Here is a 19,188-nt window from a genome sequence, read left to right on the forward strand (position 1 = left end):
CCATCTCCAGACACCTCGACCAACATCGTGGCAAAGCCCCGCCTCAGAATTATTACTAACAGTAGCAGTACATTCAAATTGCCGTTTATATTTGATCTGCCTTCGTATATTCTCAATTGGTGAGATTAAATTACGGTTCTCTACTGGGAACTTAATTTTTAACATAACAGTAGTTTAAAAATACTGTGAACTTCACTTACATATAAAACCAATTCAACGAACTGTGGAAACTTCAATGCTTAAAATATGAATGGAAGTTATAGATAGGAATTCCCATACTTACTACTCTGTGAATCTGTCCATAGACGTCTGGAAGTCCCGGCGGTGAACTGCACGCAGCAGAACATGGATAGGATCGTAGAGCTGCTCCCAGACAGCAGGTCGAGGTACATACATCCCTTGCTGCATGTTGCCACTAGCCTCAAGGTTGGGAGCCTTGTAGTCAGCCACCTAAAATAGAACATTTTGCAATGAAGAGCTTGCTGCACTGATGTTCTGCGTTTGAGTGCAGTGTATATTTAGCCCTGTGTACTTCGAATAAACTACTTTTGTCAAGGGGAAAGTCACCAAAGAACAACTACTCAACATCCAACTACGAACTGAAAAGAGTAGAATTGCAGCTTGCTATGACTGTCTCTCTGTTAGATGATAGGAAAGGCTTTGACTGCATTCAGTACAAGGTTACCGATGTCCCATATGACAATTTGTCATGTCAAGTGTTGAAGCAAATTTTAAATTCTTAGAAACTACGGTAGGTGGAACGTAAAATGACCCATATTTTGTCAGCCCCTGTAATGCAATTCTTAAATAATTATGAATTATGGTTAAAGTTTGACCGTCACATGTTTGAGAGATTTTAATGATATCTAGGGATAATCTCTCACAAATTGAGAAGTTGATCACTGAGAAAAATATCAAGATTGGGGAAGAAACTGACCAAAAATTGGTGTCATTCTTTTCTAAACATGAGGCTTGTCAGCTGGAGAAAACTGTTCCTTTTGTGTTTTTCACACACCACTCTAATGCCTCTTCAAAACGAGTTTGCAGGCTGATGAATGTGTTTTGTAGACTTAAAAAAGACAACACCCTTCAGGGGGAGTTATTGGTAGGGATGCCAGATATCCTCTTTTTTCTAGATATGTTATCTTTTTAATAACATGAAAAGCGTTCAGCTGGATTTTAAAATAACTTGACAAAAGGAGTTCTTGGGTTAAAAAAAAAAAAAAAAAAAAAAAAAGATTTAAACTTTGTGCAATGTTTAGTTATCAACTTCACTACCACATTTAAATAGGTAGCACCTTTTGATTAGAACTATTGTTTGCTTCTGTTTTCTTTCTAGCTCAGCATTGTGTAGAGGTTGTGCCTGAGCATAAATTGTATATAAGCTGAGTTCAGAAAGTTTCATGAAGTATTATTTTACCATAAATATGAAATAACATGCCGACACAAAAGTGCTTGTAAAGTACAGCGCCTGTTGATCGAAAAGTACAAAAGCCTTTAAGAAAGGTCGAAATAACTCAGAAGCTGAATGTTAGAATCTGGAAAGTCGTTCTCAGTTGCTAACAAAGATATGAAATCAATATTTATTGTTTAAATATCATACTATGAACTGCAATAATAATAATAATAATAATAATAATAATAATAATAATAATAATATAATTTTTATGTGCAGGCGGCTAACGAATGAAGAAACCGATTATCTCCGGGTATAAGGAGATCCCCTATACCAAGTGCCAACAGTCTCTTCGAGAGTGGATAAGCGGGTATGGGTAAGGGCATTCTATTGTCCTGGGGACAAGAAATTGTTCCCAAAGGCGGAGGAACCAGTTTGATCAACGGCATTAGGATGCAGAAGGCAACGGGAAACCACTGCATTAAAGATCCTGAGAGATCTTCCAATAAATCCACATAGCATGGCTGCAACGTCAAGATCGGAGCCGGCCGTGTGGATTGTCTACCTCCGTTTCGAGACGACGTCATAATAATAATAATAATAATAATAATAATAATAATAATAATAATAATAATAATAATAATCCTCCATATATGAAGGTCAACCAGTATCCTCCATATATGGAGGTGACCAGTATTGTCCATGTATGGAGGTCACAAATATACTGACATAAGAGACTTAACCATTTAAAAAAAAGTAAACAAAGGGAACCTGATGAGTAGAACCCGGATTTCCATGCACTATCAAATCTCAAAATATGCATGCAGTCATGCACTATCATATGGCAAAACATGCACAATAAACTGCAAAATAGGCACTATCAAAATTCAGTTCCTTTTGAAATATTGTACAAAACTAACCTAATTTCTCCAAATTGTCTTGATTTAAGCTCATCTTTTATCTGTCAGCACATTCTTAACCCATTCCAGCCTGGGCCTTAATATCTCTAACAAACGTTCTGGACTGGGCATTTTTAAGGATATTTAAAATATTATATCTCTCTACCTGTAGGAGATATTTGCATGATTCTTTTTTCTTTGTGCTTGTTTGAGCATCTAGTTTTGAAAAACGCAGTTTGTATTATGTCAACTATCACTTGAGATTTTAAAATTGTTTATATATTACACCTTTTATGCAAATAGAAAAAAGTCTGACGGATAAATAACCAAGTACATTTTTCTGAAATACTGTTATATTTGCCCTATTTTGCTAATATAAAATGTGGATTGCAATTACAAAACAACAACAATAATGAGTACGATATAAAAATAATATGTTTTCAATAATAATAATAGTAATAATTACAATAATGAAAATAGGAGCTCTCATGAAATTGTATATTAATCGATAAATTTTGTCAAAAGTTACTCAATGTAAAAATATTGTTCCATTTACCACAAAAGACTTCTGAGAAAGAGAAAAATACAGTCTTCTAAACAGACAACTTTATTAATACGTAGACAATCTTACGTATTCACGCAAATTTGAAATACGCGGGAACATGTGCTAGGTCGTAAAACAAACTCCAATCATAATGAAATGTAAGAAGTTGTTTTGAATTCATACATCAATAATATGTTCATTTGCGCATAAAATTATAATATATCATAAAATATTGAAAATATCACTTTCGTCAAGCACATGTTTGCCGCGAGAAGCCATGTCTTACAGCTCACTGAGTGACAACATCTACTGATGCATGTTGATCGAAAATATCGTAAATTCTCTGACTTAGACATATAATACTGCCATCTGCTTAAATACTCTCGTAACTAATACTTGAAGAAACACGATGTAACCACCAGAATGTGTGCATAGTTCGTTCTCGATATTTAGTGAATTGTCAAACCTTACTATGGGCTATGCCTGCAGCACGGCCTGAACGCAATTTCGGCCGCTGCGAGCTATGCTCGCAGTTAGACCGGAAAGAGTTAAGCAGAGAAAATGACAGGTGCATACTTAAATGAAGACATCTGAGAAAAAGTGAGGTCAAATTGTACGTCTTTTGCATTTTCACCACAATATGTCTTTTATAAGCTTGACAAATTCAAAATCAGGATTTGAACGAATTAATTTGTTCAACTTATCACTATCCATTCGATGATTGCAGACACATTTGAATGTCCTTAGTAACTGGTAATGATTGCCTGCTCCGATAACAAAGACGTGTAACGAGTGAGTTCCGGGTAGGAAATTCCAGGATAACAACGGAAGAGGGTTCAATTCAAAACCAGAGTTTGTAAGCTGCTATCTCAGTAACACGGCACCACAGAAGTGCGATACAAGTTTTCTTTTGTTCATCTAACATAGACGAAAAATGAGCCGTCAATGATTAATGCACAATTTACGGTTCAAATTATAGCAATGTACAATTGTAAAACTGGGACACCTTATTTCTAAGAATTAGAGATCGACGTGGAGCCTTTGGACATATATCATTGTTTACTCAAGCAACAGATAAAGTGTTTGGTTAATTGGATTATAGGACCTGTAGCGTATGTAGGCTACTAACTTTGGTTGTCACATAGGATGTCAGGAATGCATTATCTCCGTTTCTCAGTAATAGACATACTGTAGCCTATAACGTGGAAAAATTGTCCCGAATTGTGCAAGCTAACATTCAAAAAAGGCACTATCAAGCAAATTAACAATATATATGTGTCAAAGTCAGAATGATGTTATTCTCTATAGAGTGATAAATAAGTTACAAGATTGTCAGCAACTGCAACGTGACCTCGAAAATATTGTGAGATGGACAGCAGGCAATGGTATGTTGATAAACGGGGCTAAAAGTCAGGTTGTGAGTTTCACAAATAGGAAAAGTCCTCTCAGTTTTAATTACTGCGTTGATGGGGTGAAAGTTCCTTTTGGGGATAATTGTAAGTATCTAGGTGTTAATATAAGGAAAGATCTTCACTGGGGTAATCACATAAATGGGATTGTAAATAAAGGGTACCGATCTCTGCACATGGTTATGAGGGTGTTTAGGGGTTGTAGTAAGGATGTAAAGGAGAGTGCATATAAGTCTCTGGTAAGACCCCAACTAGAGTATGGTTCCAGTGTATGGGACCCTCACCAGGATTACCTGATTCAAGAACTGGAAAAAATCCAAAGAAAAGCAGCTCGATTTGTGCTGGGTGATTTCCGACAAAAGAGTAGCGTTACAAAAATGTTGCAATGTTTGAGTTGGGAAGAATTGAGAGAAAGAAGAAGAGCTGCTAGACTAAGTGGTATGTTCCGAGCTGTCAGCGGAGAGATGGCGTGGAATGACATTAGTAGACGAATAGGTTTGAATGGCGTCTATAAAAGTAGGAAAGATCACAATATGAAGATAAAGTTGGAATTCAAGAGGACAAACTGGGGCAAATATTCATTTATAGGAAGGGGAGTTAGGGATTGGAATAACTTACCAAGGGAGATGTTCAATAAATTTCCAATTTCTTTGAAATCATTTCGGATAAGGCTAGGAAAGCAACAGATAGGGAATCTGCCACCTGGGCGACTGCCCTAAATGCAGATCAGTATTGACTGATTGACTGATTGACTGATATATGTCATATTATGCAATATTAAACGTCCAAATGTTCACTATTAAATCCAAAATCTTCCAAATATGCATTATGCATGAATTTTCTCCTAAAAAGGCCAAAACATGTAAACATGCACGGAAAATGAACTGTTATTTGGAATTGTTAAGCCGTAAAACGAATATTTGCAAAGTTTGAAGAGTGTAGCTAGCTTATTTAAAAACATGCATTTGCATGGAAATCTGGGCCCTACTGATGAGCAATTACGAAAATATTTATATAGGTTTGGACCAGAGTATTAACACAAACAAATATTTAAATGAAGTACAAGAGAACAAAAATCCGTTATATGAACAAATACCATTGCTTCCATCATCACGAAAAATTAATAATTTGAAGTCGCCTTCTCTAATTCAAACTTCCCGCCCTCCCGCTCCTACTACAGGCCGAGTTATTTCCCCTTCTCCCACTAATAGCACGGTTCCCTCCTCCCACTCCCCTCTACCGCCACTAGCCAAGTTCCGCTGGGCAAAAAAAAAACACAACTACAATACACGCAGTAGCGTGGCGAGAAGCAAGTCAGAGCGAGGCTCAGTCTAAACCAGCTATAGGGAGTGTCATTTACAGTAAGCTTTTACGTCATACATTTGTGACGGAATCTCTTTTCTAAGATATCTGAGGGTTTTAAACCCATTAATTTTTATCTCTCTTTCTTTCCAGACCTTGTCTTTTTCGAAAAGGACTATTCTAAAGATTTAAGCCACCAATATGGTGATCATGCAGCGCTGGTCTTTGCCAAACAACAGGCGGTCTCATAAGGCTTCAGATTTCTTCTACCAAAATAGCCCAATTTGAGAGAATATTCTACAAATTAATGCTTCTAAATGTTCTGATATGGATTTTTAAAAAAAAATGCTATTTGTTCAGGGCGTCGACCTAGAAAGATCTTTTGCCCCTACTTGCACCATATGTGAGGAACCTGTGTGTAGTTTGTAAATGGCGGAAGTGTCAAGTGTTGAATGTGAGGAAAGGAACATTAAGGACGACACAAACACCCAGTCCCCAGGCCAGGGGACAAGGCCGGGAATCGAACCCGGGGCTGCCGGTTGACAGGCAGACGCGTTGCCCCCTATACCGTGGGGCCGGACCTGATATGGATTTAGCACCAATCCTTTTTTGAGGCCAGAATTTTGATCTCTCCAGTCAACACACTGAAACTACCAGATTCCAACAAGCTTGCAACGTAGGTCGTCCATATTTAACTTTGCTGAAAGATTATTTGCAAGAAGTGTTAACACTACCTCATTAAATATGTGTATATTTGTTCTCCTATGTTTTCTCAACAGTTCAAAAGGAACTTCCATTTTAAATATGGACAGCAACAATAGACATTGATTCCATAAGAGACGTTATGGCAGGTTTGTCAATTTCAAGTTATATTTAATTTTTTAACATCGAAAACAAAAATTTTTTTGCAAGAAGCGAGGTCAATTTGTGTAAATAATGTATATATATTTATATCATTTGCACTTTTCAAATAGTCCTTAAAAAGACACTGGGTTCTTCCATTTTTTCAGTTTCTGATTTTTGAATTTTGTAATCTACCATGTGATTTTATGGCTGATGGAAGTCTCAAATAGAGACTAAAAATGTCCCTAAATATTTTAAATATTTAAATAGTTCACTTGTAAAGTGATGTGTATTGACTGGGTGGACCAAAACCTAACATTGTTTCTTAGTTTTAACTGTATCAATACGGATCTACACGATGAAGTTCGTAAATTGTACAAACTGCAGGCATCTAAACCGAAACAGTATATCTGAAGGAATGATTTGAATCAGAGTAATGAATACTACTTCACTTGCGGCATATCCAGTCGTGATGGTGGCTTCAATAATATTTGCCTTCAGTTTCTTGACTGAGAGTAGTGTTCCGTTGCAGAGGGAAGCAGAATTTATATTCCTGAGAAGGATAATCGGTGCCACAATTGTCCGCTCCAAGATATTCGAGGGTTCTTCAAGTGACTCCAAGTTGTTCTAAAGCTCTGTCATGTAGTTGACAGCCTCATCTGTATTACGTAACATGTTGATAGACTTGTAAATTTGTACAACACTGGGTAATTCTTGTAAACGCTGCTTGTTGATGACGTTGACAGCTTCATTTCTTGGAGCAAGAATTACCCTCTGGCACAGCCATGCATTTTCGATGAAATGCTGTGCCCATATACGACAAAAATTTCAGATCTTTGCGTGCCATAGATCTGGCTGGGCATCACACACATACACACAGATATCACGGACTAAATGAAAATAGCTTCATATGCCACGGACTTAAAATGAGACCTTGACTGATGTATACATTATACCTTGTTTATTATTATCTATCTTGTGTCCTATATGTTTCCTCCAAATGTATGTATGTCTAACCCTTGTCCCATTTCTCTAGGGGGCTTAAGTATGAAGTGAGATGAATCTTTGTAGCGAGTTTTTACGACTGAATGATTTTCGTGACAAACCTCAGAGTTTTCAACACAACACAAGTTTTCCAACAGTTTTTTCGTTCGTAACTCACCAACAAAAGTGAAAATGAAAAATCTGGCTTCAAGGTGCATTTGGATCCCTTTCCATCTACCTATGTTAAAAATTTCCGATCTCTGCGTGCTATAGATTTCGCTGGGCATCAGGTTCTTTCTCTTTCCCTTTCTTTTATTATTATAGATGACCATACCACAATCAAAGGTCACATAATAAAATACAATACATACACAAAAGAACTTTGGGTCAACCCTGCACTACTCAGAGTCCCTGATTTCTTTACCGTTCATATCACAGTAAAATGTTAAACAATTTCAATACAAATACCCAAACGAACTTATGGGTGAACCCTGCACTACTAGTCCTTGCTTTCACTACTGTTTGCCTTCATACCATCCTAGGAAATAAACTTAATTTTCTGTAGCCATGAATGTCATACCCTTAACTACAAATACAAAGAGTGGGTCAAAATGGAAACAAGTTCTATAGCATCAGAATATTCTCGTAAATCTTCATTGTCAGAGATATCACCGTACATAAGAAATTCTAGAATATCATTCTCTGATATTCTGGCTATCTAGAATAAACAAACAAGCAAAACTTATAAATATACAGGGTATACAAAAGTACCTTCTGTTTCATGAATATGACCTATGCTGTCCCTGTGATCCCAGTGGGTCCATATGAAACCCATTTATAATAACCTCTCAGTTCACTGAGGGGCTGCCTGGCTGAGGTGGTAAAGGCGTGCTCGGTTCACCCAAAAGGACACAAGTTTCATTCCCCATCAGGAAGCCCCAAAATTTAAGAAACGAGATTTCAATTTCCAGAGGTACATATGGCCCTAAAGTTAACCCAACCTATATTCAATCATTTCTCCATCAAGTTTTAGGTTACACTGGGCAGATGTTCTGCTCATTTTTATTGGCACTGTTTTCTGCTTACTAACAGTTAATTTAAACTAAATAAAGTGGAAGGTCCTTATGGGGATTACTGTAAGTATCTAAGTGTTAATATAAGGAAAGATCTTCATTGGGGTAATCACATAAATGGAATTTAAATAAATGGTACAGATATCCGCACATGGTTATGAGTGTATTGAGGGCTGTAGTAAGGATGTAAGGAAGTGGGCACATAAGTCTCTGGTAAGACCGCAACTAGAGTACGGTTCCAGTGTATGGGACCCTCACCAGGTTTACCTGATTTGAAAAAAAAACAGCTCGATTTGTTCTGGATGATTTCCGAAAGAAAAAAAAGAAGTAGCATTATGAAAATGCACCAAAGTTCAGATTAGGACGACATGGACGAAAGGAAATAAGCTACTTGACTTAGTGGTATGTTCAGAGCTGTCGGTGGAGAGATGTCGTGGAATGACATTAGCAGACAAATAAGTTTGAGTGTGTTTTTTTTTTTTTTTTTTTTTTTTTTTTTGCTAGTTGCTTTATGTCGCACCAACACAGATAGGTCTTATGGCGACGATGGGATAGGAAAGGGCTAGCAATGGGAAGGAAGCAGACATGGCCTTAATTAAAGTACAGCCCCAGCATTTGCCTGGTGTGAAAATAGGAAACCACGGAAAACCATTTTCAGGGCTGCAGACAGTAGGGTTTGAACCCACTATCTCCCAGATGCAAGCTCACAGCTGCGTACCCCTAACCGCACGGCCAACTCGCTTGGTAGTGGTGTTTTTAAAAGTAGGAAAGATCACAAAATGAAGATAAAATTGGAATTCAAGAGGACAAATTGGAGCAAATATTTGTTAATACGAAGAGGAGTTAGTGATTGGAATAATTTACCAGGGAGATGTTCAACAAATTTCAAAATTATTTGCAACTGTTTAAGAAAAGACTAGGTAAACAATAGATAAGGAATCTGCCACCTGGGCGACTGCCCTAAATGCAGATCAGTGGTGATTGTAATCACGTAGGCTGAGTGGACCTCAAACCAACCCTCAGGGCCAGGCAATAATCCCTGACCAGCCTGGAAATCAAACAGGGGCCTCTAGGTTAAAGGCAGGCATGCCACATCTAGACCGTGGGGCTATTCGTTAGCCAACTGCAAAATCTTATTCTTGCAATGAAATCTGTAGGCTATATGTTATGGACTGAATGAGTCCGGTAAGATTGTAAATGTAACGATTTTGCTGCATTATGTCCTGACGAATGTGAAATGCCAGTTTCCTGATCTACTCTCCGAAGCAACTTATATGCGGACAGACTTGCAGTCTTGCCATGTATCTTATAACCTCTTCTATGAGAGAGCTTTACTCCTTTGCTGTTTTTTCTTATTAGCTACAGAACCAGTACTAAGCCACTTGGGAACGAGTTGTTGCAAGTAATATTTTGATGGTACTGTAGAACCAGAAAACTGTCTATGGAATTTTCGAAGGCTACTATTAACTGGCTTCTTCTTCTTCTTATGCAAACAACACTCGACCAAAACTATTCTCTGGGCTGTAGAGTACTTAACTACCGTGATAATAACCTCAGAACACATCTTAGAAGTCCAACAGTTACTAGCAAACTGCTACATCAGCTGTCAAGACTTCTTATCACGCTAAGCTTGACACAAGCCATACCGTGCTTGGTTGGGGATTTCTGTGGTCTGTGAGCAGAAGTGTGAAGTCTTAAACTATACTCCCTGTACAAATATGATCATTATAATTTCAATAGAGAGTTCCACAATTAGATGCTCACCTCTGCCAAAACAGATTCGAAGTCCCTGCTCTGTGCTGTGCTACAACGCTCGGGCATCAATTCGATCAGTTGGCTGTGTGTCTTGTCGCCCATGCAAAGCAACGTTACCATCTCCAGCTGCGACAAGGATGCTTCGCTCACACCTGAAAAAGATGCAGTACATTTCTTTAATGAGATAATTCAATCTTTATACAGCCATAAATTTATCTATATCTTAATTCATCTTCTAAATGTAAAAGGAAATCTGGTAGTTGTCGTCGTAACAACACTGATATAGTGCCAACTTCCCCACCTTACTCTCTCCATAATTCTCTGCCCAGCACACTGATGGACAATGGTTTTAAAATTACTAATAGGGAGCGTAGGTTAGTTACAAAATTACGAACAGTAATGGTTAGATTACCATTTGCGACAAAATTACAGATAGTGAATAGTTAGTTAGATTCTGTTTTAATGAAGTGACAGGGTTGATTAGGAGCAAACTTAGCCTTGCTAGCAGCTGTGACAACGCTCCATGCTGTAGGATGCCATGGTGGAAGAGTGGAGGCAGCGCATGACCTTAATGTTGTTCCTGCTCTAATTACTGAAAATCATTATGTTGAAATCTCAAACAACTGAGTTCATGATGAAATTAGTCCTGAAATGGTGAAATAACATAGAGTAATAGCACTGAATTTGAGTAAAGTACCTTCTGATTGGACAAAAGCAATAATTATTTATTTGATAGTACGAAGGTACACAAGCTGAGCCCAATTACGTTCTTTCATGACATATGGGTTTTAAACTTTAAATACATCAAAAAAAATAAAAAAATAACAACATTAGTAACAAAAATAGTAAGAAGAAAGAAAAGAAGAAAGCTAATAAGCAGAACACAATTTAAAATTATTACTACAAATTAAAAAAAACACAACATTATAGATTATACATCAACCATAGAAAATTACTAAACAAGTTAGAAAAAGAATACATAAGAAACAAAAACTTATGAGTACCTAGCATTCCAGCAAAAAGGAATTTAATAATGATTATGATTTAGTAAAAAAAGCCTTTATTTGCTTATTGAACAATCTAGCGCCAGCAAATAAATCAACTTGTGCCCTAATTGAATTATAAACCGGTAATGCCGATAATGTTTTAACTAGTGGTGAAATAGAGTGATGAACGCTTCTAGATCTTGAGATGTGAAATAGTACTTGCTGTCATGTTACTTGTGGTACATGAAAAGGGATAGGTAAGTAATTCTGGGCAGTCAAGTTTTCCATTCAAAATTTTCCTCAATATCTTGAACGAAATTAATGCTCTCTGTTTTTTAAAGACGTGAAATTGGACAATGGGTTGAAATACCATATGGTCAAAATACATTGAAAGTTTTATGATACAAATATCTTAGAAATTTATTTTATACAGTCTCAATGTAACATGTTTGGTCCTTATAAAGGGGGTCCCAGATTACCGATGAATATTCTAACTTGCTTTGCACTAAACTTATATGCAACTTAACAATTACTTCCGGTTGAGTAAATAATTTGGAATTTCTAATAACAAAACCAAGCATCTTGTTAGATAAGCTCATTACTTTTGCAATATGGCTATTAAAAGTTAATTTGCTATTGAAAATAATCCCTAAATCATTAATAGACTATCTATACTATTTATAAGCACGGATTTACAACAACTATCAAAGTATTTCATTAATCAGTATACCAGATATGATGTTCACAGCATGCAATCAATGGTGGAGAGTAAAGAGAACCAGATTTTCAGTCAGCATCAAGTAATTACAATTACTACGAGAGGAATAGGCACTTGTGCAGATCTCGAGTAATCATCTGACAGGATACCAAGGGAAAATATCTTAATGGTATGAAAGTATTATGAGATTAGGGGTAGGTCATTACAGGTAATCAAAGATATTTATGCCAATAATCGGGCTACATTGACAATTGGTGGTAGAATCCTCCTCCTGCTCCTCCTTTATCCTTATCCACCTCCTGCTCAGTAGGGGCATTTACAGAATTTTTGCACCTTCTTCTCTCTTTCCACCATTTCTCTTCCATCATTTTGCCCCAGGATAGGTTTCTTCTTCTTGCACACCTTTTTAGTGAATCCATCCACCTTGATCTAGGTCTCCACTCTCTCTCTCCTTCCAATGAACTTCATCTCCATCATCTTTTTTGGCATTCTCTTCTCCTCCATCCTCTTTACATGTCCAAACCATCTTAGTTTATTCCTATCAATTATCTCATTTATGTTTTCCATTCTAACCTCCTTTCTCACATCTTCATTTCTCAATCTGTCTTTTCTTGCATTTCCTATCTTAGGTATTTCATTTCCCTGCCTTGAACCTACTCTCCTCCCGACTTGTCACAGTCCACGGCTAAGCCGCATAAGTCAATGTATGTCCAACCCTTTTCCTATTCCTCTATGAAATGAGATGGCTCTTCATAGCGAGTTTTTTGACCGGATGCCCTTCCTGGTGTCAACCTCAGCAGAGAAACTAATGAGATGAATTGAATGAAGTGATAAACCCGGTGCCAGCACATAGCCTACCCCTTGGGGTCCACCCAAGGATTAACACCCTCATTTGATGGACGAATCACCATCAACAGCTATAATGCCCTCACTCCATATGAGCACTGCAGAGAGGTTTGGAATTTAATCCAAGCTTTCAGCACGCAATCTAGTGATCAGAAATTGTATACCACCACCTCCCCTAACCTACCGACCAACATTGTGATGGTGAAATATTTTTTTGACCAACCAGACTCGAACCAGCTAATCAATGTATCAGACCAAATAGATTTCAATGCCTTAACAATCACGACCACCAGGTGGGCTATAGCCGCATAAATCCATATGGATGCGCAATGCATTTCTTCTTCTTCTTCTTCTTCTTCTTCTTGCATTCCGGCCTTCTAAGGACCACGTTACAATTTCAATTGTTCCTCCTTAGTTCTTTCCTTTTCTTCCAGTATTCTTTCATTGTTTTACTGTGTTTCTTTTTCCTGTCTTCAGTCCACTTTGTGCCTGTCTTTTCCTTCCTCCCTTGGAATCCTTCCATTTGTAAGACTTTCTTCCTAAAAATCTTTCTTTCCAATAATTCTTCTTCTCGTATGTTGTTCCTTTCCAGGTCTTTCTTGACTTCATGAATCCAGGTGGTAGTTGATTTCTTTTCCCAAATGTACTTGAAGATTCGTTTAGTTAGTCTATTGTATAATGCATTTTGTATATTATCTCTTTACACTTCCTTGGTACTTCCTTATTCCAGACAAAGTTTCTTACACTCTGGTAGAATGCATTGCCCTTTTGCACCCTTGTGCTAATCTCCATCTCCAGCCTTGTATTCTGCATCAATTCACTCCCTAGGTATTAAAAACTTTCAATAATTTCAAGGTTTTGACAACCAATTTCCACAATGCCTTTTCCTTCTTTCTCCTCTTCATATCACCATGGTCTTGCTTTTCTCTGTGCTGATTTTCATACTACACTTTTCAATTTTCTCGTTTGTTCCATCAAGTTTTTTTATTTTTTTTATTTGCTGTTCATTCCCCAGACCACAATATACTGTATAATCCTGAATACCACCCGCACTTATTTCTCCAAAATATTGGTATTCAAGCCGTTTATTTTTGTAAATATTTACTCGTTTACATGGAGTTTTGAAACAGATTTGAATACGGTTACCGTACTGAATATATCACATATAAACGGGCATTCAGGTCTTATTGTGTTTTAGTTGCGTTATAGACAACAAGATTTATTTTTTCTCAATAAGGTTACATTGGCATGTAAACGCAAAATGTAAGGTAATGAAATATGGTAAATCAAAGAATATGGGTAAATATGCGTTAAATATGAAAGCCGTTGCTGCGGATGCTCCATCGTCATTTGTTTCACAAGTGTTGCTGGCACGCTGGGTGCACGAATAGCTGATATCGCGGGATATCGTACTTTGCGAGAGTCGAGACTGTTGGTTACGGAAGTCTACCCCGCTCACATTCGAGTTCCGTATCTGTCCCGTGAAAGTGCTGTCTCTATAGTAAGCGATGGATTCACATCGGCGTCTGAGGTAATTTACTGTGCATGAGAAACTTAAAGTTGTATGCGGAGCTGAAATATATGGAAATTGTGCCCTTGGCAGAAAGTACGATATTGATGAATCATGTATTCATGATTGGCAGAAGAAGAAGAGAAAACTTCTAAAAAGTAATGGCGATTGCAGAGCGTTCTGTGGGCGGAGTGCAGTGTTTCCGGAAATTGAAGAACGACTCCACAAATTTGCGGTAGGAAAACGTGAGTTAGGATATGGTGTTTCTAGTGAAATGTGTCAGTTGAAAGCACTAGAGATCTCAAAAGAACTCAAAACAAAGGGTTTTACTGCAAGCCACGGATGGATCCGAAACTTTTATCGGAGAAAGGGATTGTGCATTCAAAGACATACGTCTATTTCACAACGTCTCCCTGGGGCTTCTGAAGAAAAATGAACGGCCGTTCAGCGTTACATTATTCATTTGAGGAAGCAAACTTCTTATTTGCTGTTGCAAACTGGGAACGTTGACCAGACACCTGTATATTTTGAAATGCCATTAGAAAATACAGTGGATACAAAGGGTTCTAAAAGTATAACCATCAGAACAGGTGGTAACGAAAAGCAACGATGCACGGTAATGTTGTGCGTATTAGTGGATGGAATCAAACTCCCTCCATATGTGGTTCTGAAAAGGAAAACACTTCTGAAAGGAAACTTGCCGTCCGGTGTTATTGTTAGAACACATGAGTCCGGCTAGATGGACAGTGCGTTAATAAGGACCGGGTGAAGTGCGTTTGGCAATGTCGCCCGGGAGCTGTGTTACAAAAACAAAACGTGCTTGTGTTGGACAGTTACCGAGAACATACAACTGACGCCGTAAAAGATATGATGAGGAAAGGAAAAACTGATCTTGTGATAATTCCCGAAGGACTCACTTCTATTCTACAGCCGTTGGATGTGTGCATGAACCGGCCTTTCAAAACTGCAATGAAACAGCTGTACACCAAATGGACATCTGATGGTGATCACGTGTTAACACCAACTGGACGACTGAAGAGCCCTGAAGTGGGACTAATATGCAGCTGGATCAAGACCGCATGGGCGCGCATTCCCAACGATCTAGAGTCCAAAAGCTTTAACTGTTTGCACTCATAATCCGGGTGTCACCTGGCTTTGCTTAATTCCAGTTCCACTTGTATTCCGGGTGTCACCCGGCAACTGTTTTAGTTCACTAATCTCTTTGCTATGACAATTTCTGTATCTGCAGGTGGTACCACCTGCTAGTGTAAACTCTGCACTATGTTTATTGTACCAGGAGGTTAACCTCATCTCCGCTCATTCAAAATAAGCGCCTTAATAAACTCATCTATCGACCAAAAGTTGAAACTGATACTATATGAAGTTCGAACTTTAATCAGAAGATGTCGCTACTGAAATATTAAGTAATTTTGTTATTGTGAAGTTTCCTAATCTGATTGAATTTCTCCTTGTTTTATTTTGCAATACATCAAGAAGTTTGGACATTTTTCCACAGATGACACTACCAAAAAAACTATGATCACCACCCTGGTGCAAAGTAAAGGAAGTTGTTATTGGAAGAAATTTTGTGTTTATAGGTTTTCTAAATATTCATTTTTTTTTTTTTTTAAACTCTAGGTTTGCAACCCTTCTGTCTCATTTCACCAGTTTTGAATCTGGACAATGAAAAATTTCTGTAATTAATTTTCAACCTATCACAGGCTTCTTGTTCGATTTTGAGTTTAACCAATAAAATTGAGAGGGTATGTATGGATTAGCCCAGAAACCTCTCGAACCTTCCCTGAGGCTGTTCATGTTTCCTTGTCAACTGATCACAGTCTTTCTAAATGTGTGTGTTAAGGCAGGAGGCGGGGACGCCTCTTTCTTCGGCCGGCAGTACATCTATAAGGTAATGGCCACATAAATTCTCTTTTCTGTAGCTACCTCCGCAGCTTTATTCGAGGGAAAGGTCCGAATCTTTAACTATGTAAGAAAATCTTCTAAAATGTAAATCTTCTTTCGGCTAATGTAAAAATTTCACATAGTTTTAACTGTAAATCGGGGATAGAGAGTGAGTTACTCTCTCGAACTCCCCTTCATCTTGGTTTGAGGTGACTACGTTTTCCCAACCTCTCGTTTCTGGAATGCATTAAAGTTATTTCCATACGAGCCACCTCAATAGTTTGGGAATAGCATCGGCTGAGAGCCCTGTAGGTTTTTATTTTTCATTATCTGGAGCGCTGTGTACGCCTCCGTTCAGTTTATGTTCGGGTCATTTATTTAACCTGTTCTTTTCAGCAAAGGCCCTGTAGGTTGGATATTAGATACCCCTGTGTAAAAAATATTTCAATTTGTAAATAGTGCCTTGAGAGGCCAGAGGATGTCAGACGTTCATGTAATGTTGCCTTGAGTAGGCTGGAAGAAACTGAGAACCCGTTAGCACTTTTCAAAATTTTGTAGTAGTGAAGGGTACCTCTGGAAGGCTTGACATGGTAATTTAGGGAGCAGGTGCTCTTATATTAGGGGATTTCTGCCCTGGACTAAATTATTTTTCTCATTTTGAATTGAAAATTTTGTGAGATTGAGCTCGTTGCTCAGAATTGTAGACTAAGGGCTTGAAGCCCCAAATCTGTAAATGTTCAATAATCTTGGATTGTTCAAGACTTTTTTCAACATTGCCAATTGTACCTGTCATGATGTTATTTGTTAATTTTTGAAATTATAAGAAATATAACCTTTGTTAAAGCTTTAAATTCAATTTTGATGTGGTAGTTAGATCCATTCAACACCTGCACCTTCTTTCACCTCTTTCTGCTCCACGGATAATCTCCATAACATTTATCATTAGGTTATTTACCACTTCTGTACTGTCTGTGCACTGTATTCCGTGGAATAGCAACTCATGTTTACATACGGTTTGAGAAAGATGGCTGGTCCCAGCAAGAGGTTACGTTCGGATGAAATCATGGACATTCTTATGGATCACAATGAAAGTGAAATGTGTGCATTTACTGATAATGAAGAAAGTGATGAACCTAGTGGTAGTGAAAGTGAAAATGACTCTCAAACTGATTCAGAAGGAGATATAAATGATAACAATGGTATGACAGGGGCTGGTGACAGCATGATTGACAATTACTGGAAACGTTTTTCAATGTGTTCCAAAAAATATTGCACTCAGAAAAAGTTTAAATAATGTGTAATGCAGTGCAAAAAGTTTTATCTAAGTAAATAAAATAGTTTAGAAGTTAAACCGTTTTAAAAATTGTTATGAAAAGAAGTGTTCCCTTGAGAATTTGCTGTGTGAGCTGGCTGGCCAGCATAGGGATTTTCCTTACGAGTGCAAAGGGTTAAGAAATGTAGAATTTCAAATTCAGTGGGCAGTAGTGTGAGGACGACTATTTGTGGAAAGATGCCAGTGATGGAAGTACTTATGGTGAAACTTCAGATGACGACGGTGAATTGTGAATGATCTGTTAGATAACATAGAAGATCTGTACGATTTTGTGCGGTAGTAGATATAATAATGACACAAATCAAACACTTATATACAACAATTCATCAGCACTAACACAAATCTGTTCTTGCTTAGAACTTCCTCACAGTGCACAGTAGTACAGTACACACACTTATTTAACACATATTACATGTTTTATACAAATTACACCAATAGTAATACTGTACAGTACTGTCATTTACTTCTTCCAGTAATCTAGAATTATACGCTGGACAAAACTATTCCTGGTATCATGGCAAATAATGTCGAACAATTTAGCGTCATTTTTCTTGAGCAAAAATGACCGAATGTTCTTTAAGGCTTGTAAAGCATGTCGGTAGGACTTCACATTACATAAACCATCTTCATCGCTTTCATTTTTGTTATTATTGCCCTCAATTTCTGTTTCTTTTCTTGGAGATGATGGGTGACGAACTATTCAATGTTTTGTAACGTCACCTCTGTCTCAACTTCTAGATCAATGGCCACATAATCTTCTGCATTGACACTACCATAATTACACTGTCTGAGAGTTTGTTGTACAGATCATTATTTTCGTTTATTAAGTTTTTTTCATCAGGATGTCAGACAAACTTGGTTTTGTGAAAGCAATGACGTACCATATTGGGCAACACACTTTTCACTGCTTCTGCGATTCAAGTTACAGTATCGAGTACAGAGAAAGATATTTCCTGGCTGAATGCTATCTCGGCCATCTTAGATCGATTTGGAATACACATGTACTGAAAAGGGTTAGGGAGGAAATTTACATTTTTTCTTCCGTTATAGCAGCAAAATGTCATTCCGTTTCTGTGTCAGACAGGTTTTGCACGATACAGGTAAACCTAGATAAATATTAAACCATAATTCATGGGACCAGTAAAATTTCCCAATATATTTCTGATTCATAAAGGTTCTGCTAAAGGCAGGTTTTACTGGAGTAATAACTTCATCTCCCTGTTCCAAAATGCTTTCTTTGTCTCCTTTATAACTTAGTCCATAACCATTAGAAACAAAAGAGGTACAAGCACACTCCCATGTCTTAGTCCAGTTTCATTTCTAAACCATTCCGCCTTTCCAACTGCAGTCTGTACGCTACTGATGTAGTTGTAAATTGCTTACACAATTTCTACAGTTTTGGTACCCAGTCTCTTTCTGACCATGGTTTCCCAAAACTTCTCTCTGGAAACACTGACATATGCTTTTGTTAGATCTTGAATATCATGACCAGATCATTTCCATATTCTCAATTATTTTCCATTAATTGCCTCATGCTAAAGATTGGGTTTTCTGTAGTTCTTCGACTTCTCAAGCCATACTGTTCCTCCTGCAACTCTCCTTCTACCTTTCTTCACATTCTCCTCACTAATATCCTTTCCAGTATTCTTGCCACTTGTAATAAGTGTGATTCCTCTATTGTTATCACA

General features: G+C 37.6%; 1 protein-coding gene across 2 annotated transcripts in view; it reads right to left on the reverse strand.

Annotated features, from left to right (window-relative positions):
• The window catches only part of Ubr3 (Ubr3 ubiquitin ligase), a 526,217-nt gene that overhangs the window by 171,752 nt on the left and 335,277 nt on the right, over positions 1-19,188 (reverse strand). For both annotated transcript variants that reach the window (XM_068227568.1, XM_068227567.1), the window contains exons 13-14: positions 10,215-10,357; positions 284-450 (exon numbers count right to left, since the gene is read on the reverse strand). In XM_068227568.1, coding sequence (XP_068083669.1) covers positions 284-450; positions 10,215-10,357 — 310 coding nt within the window. The remainder of the gene's footprint in view (positions 1-283; positions 451-10,214; positions 10,358-19,188) is intronic.

Source organism: Anabrus simplex, chromosome 5 (genome assembly GCF_040414725.1).
Source record: "Anabrus simplex isolate iqAnaSimp1 chromosome 5, ASM4041472v1, whole genome shotgun sequence".
Lineage (NCBI taxonomy): Eukaryota > Metazoa > Arthropoda > Insecta > Orthoptera > Tettigoniidae > Anabrus > Anabrus simplex.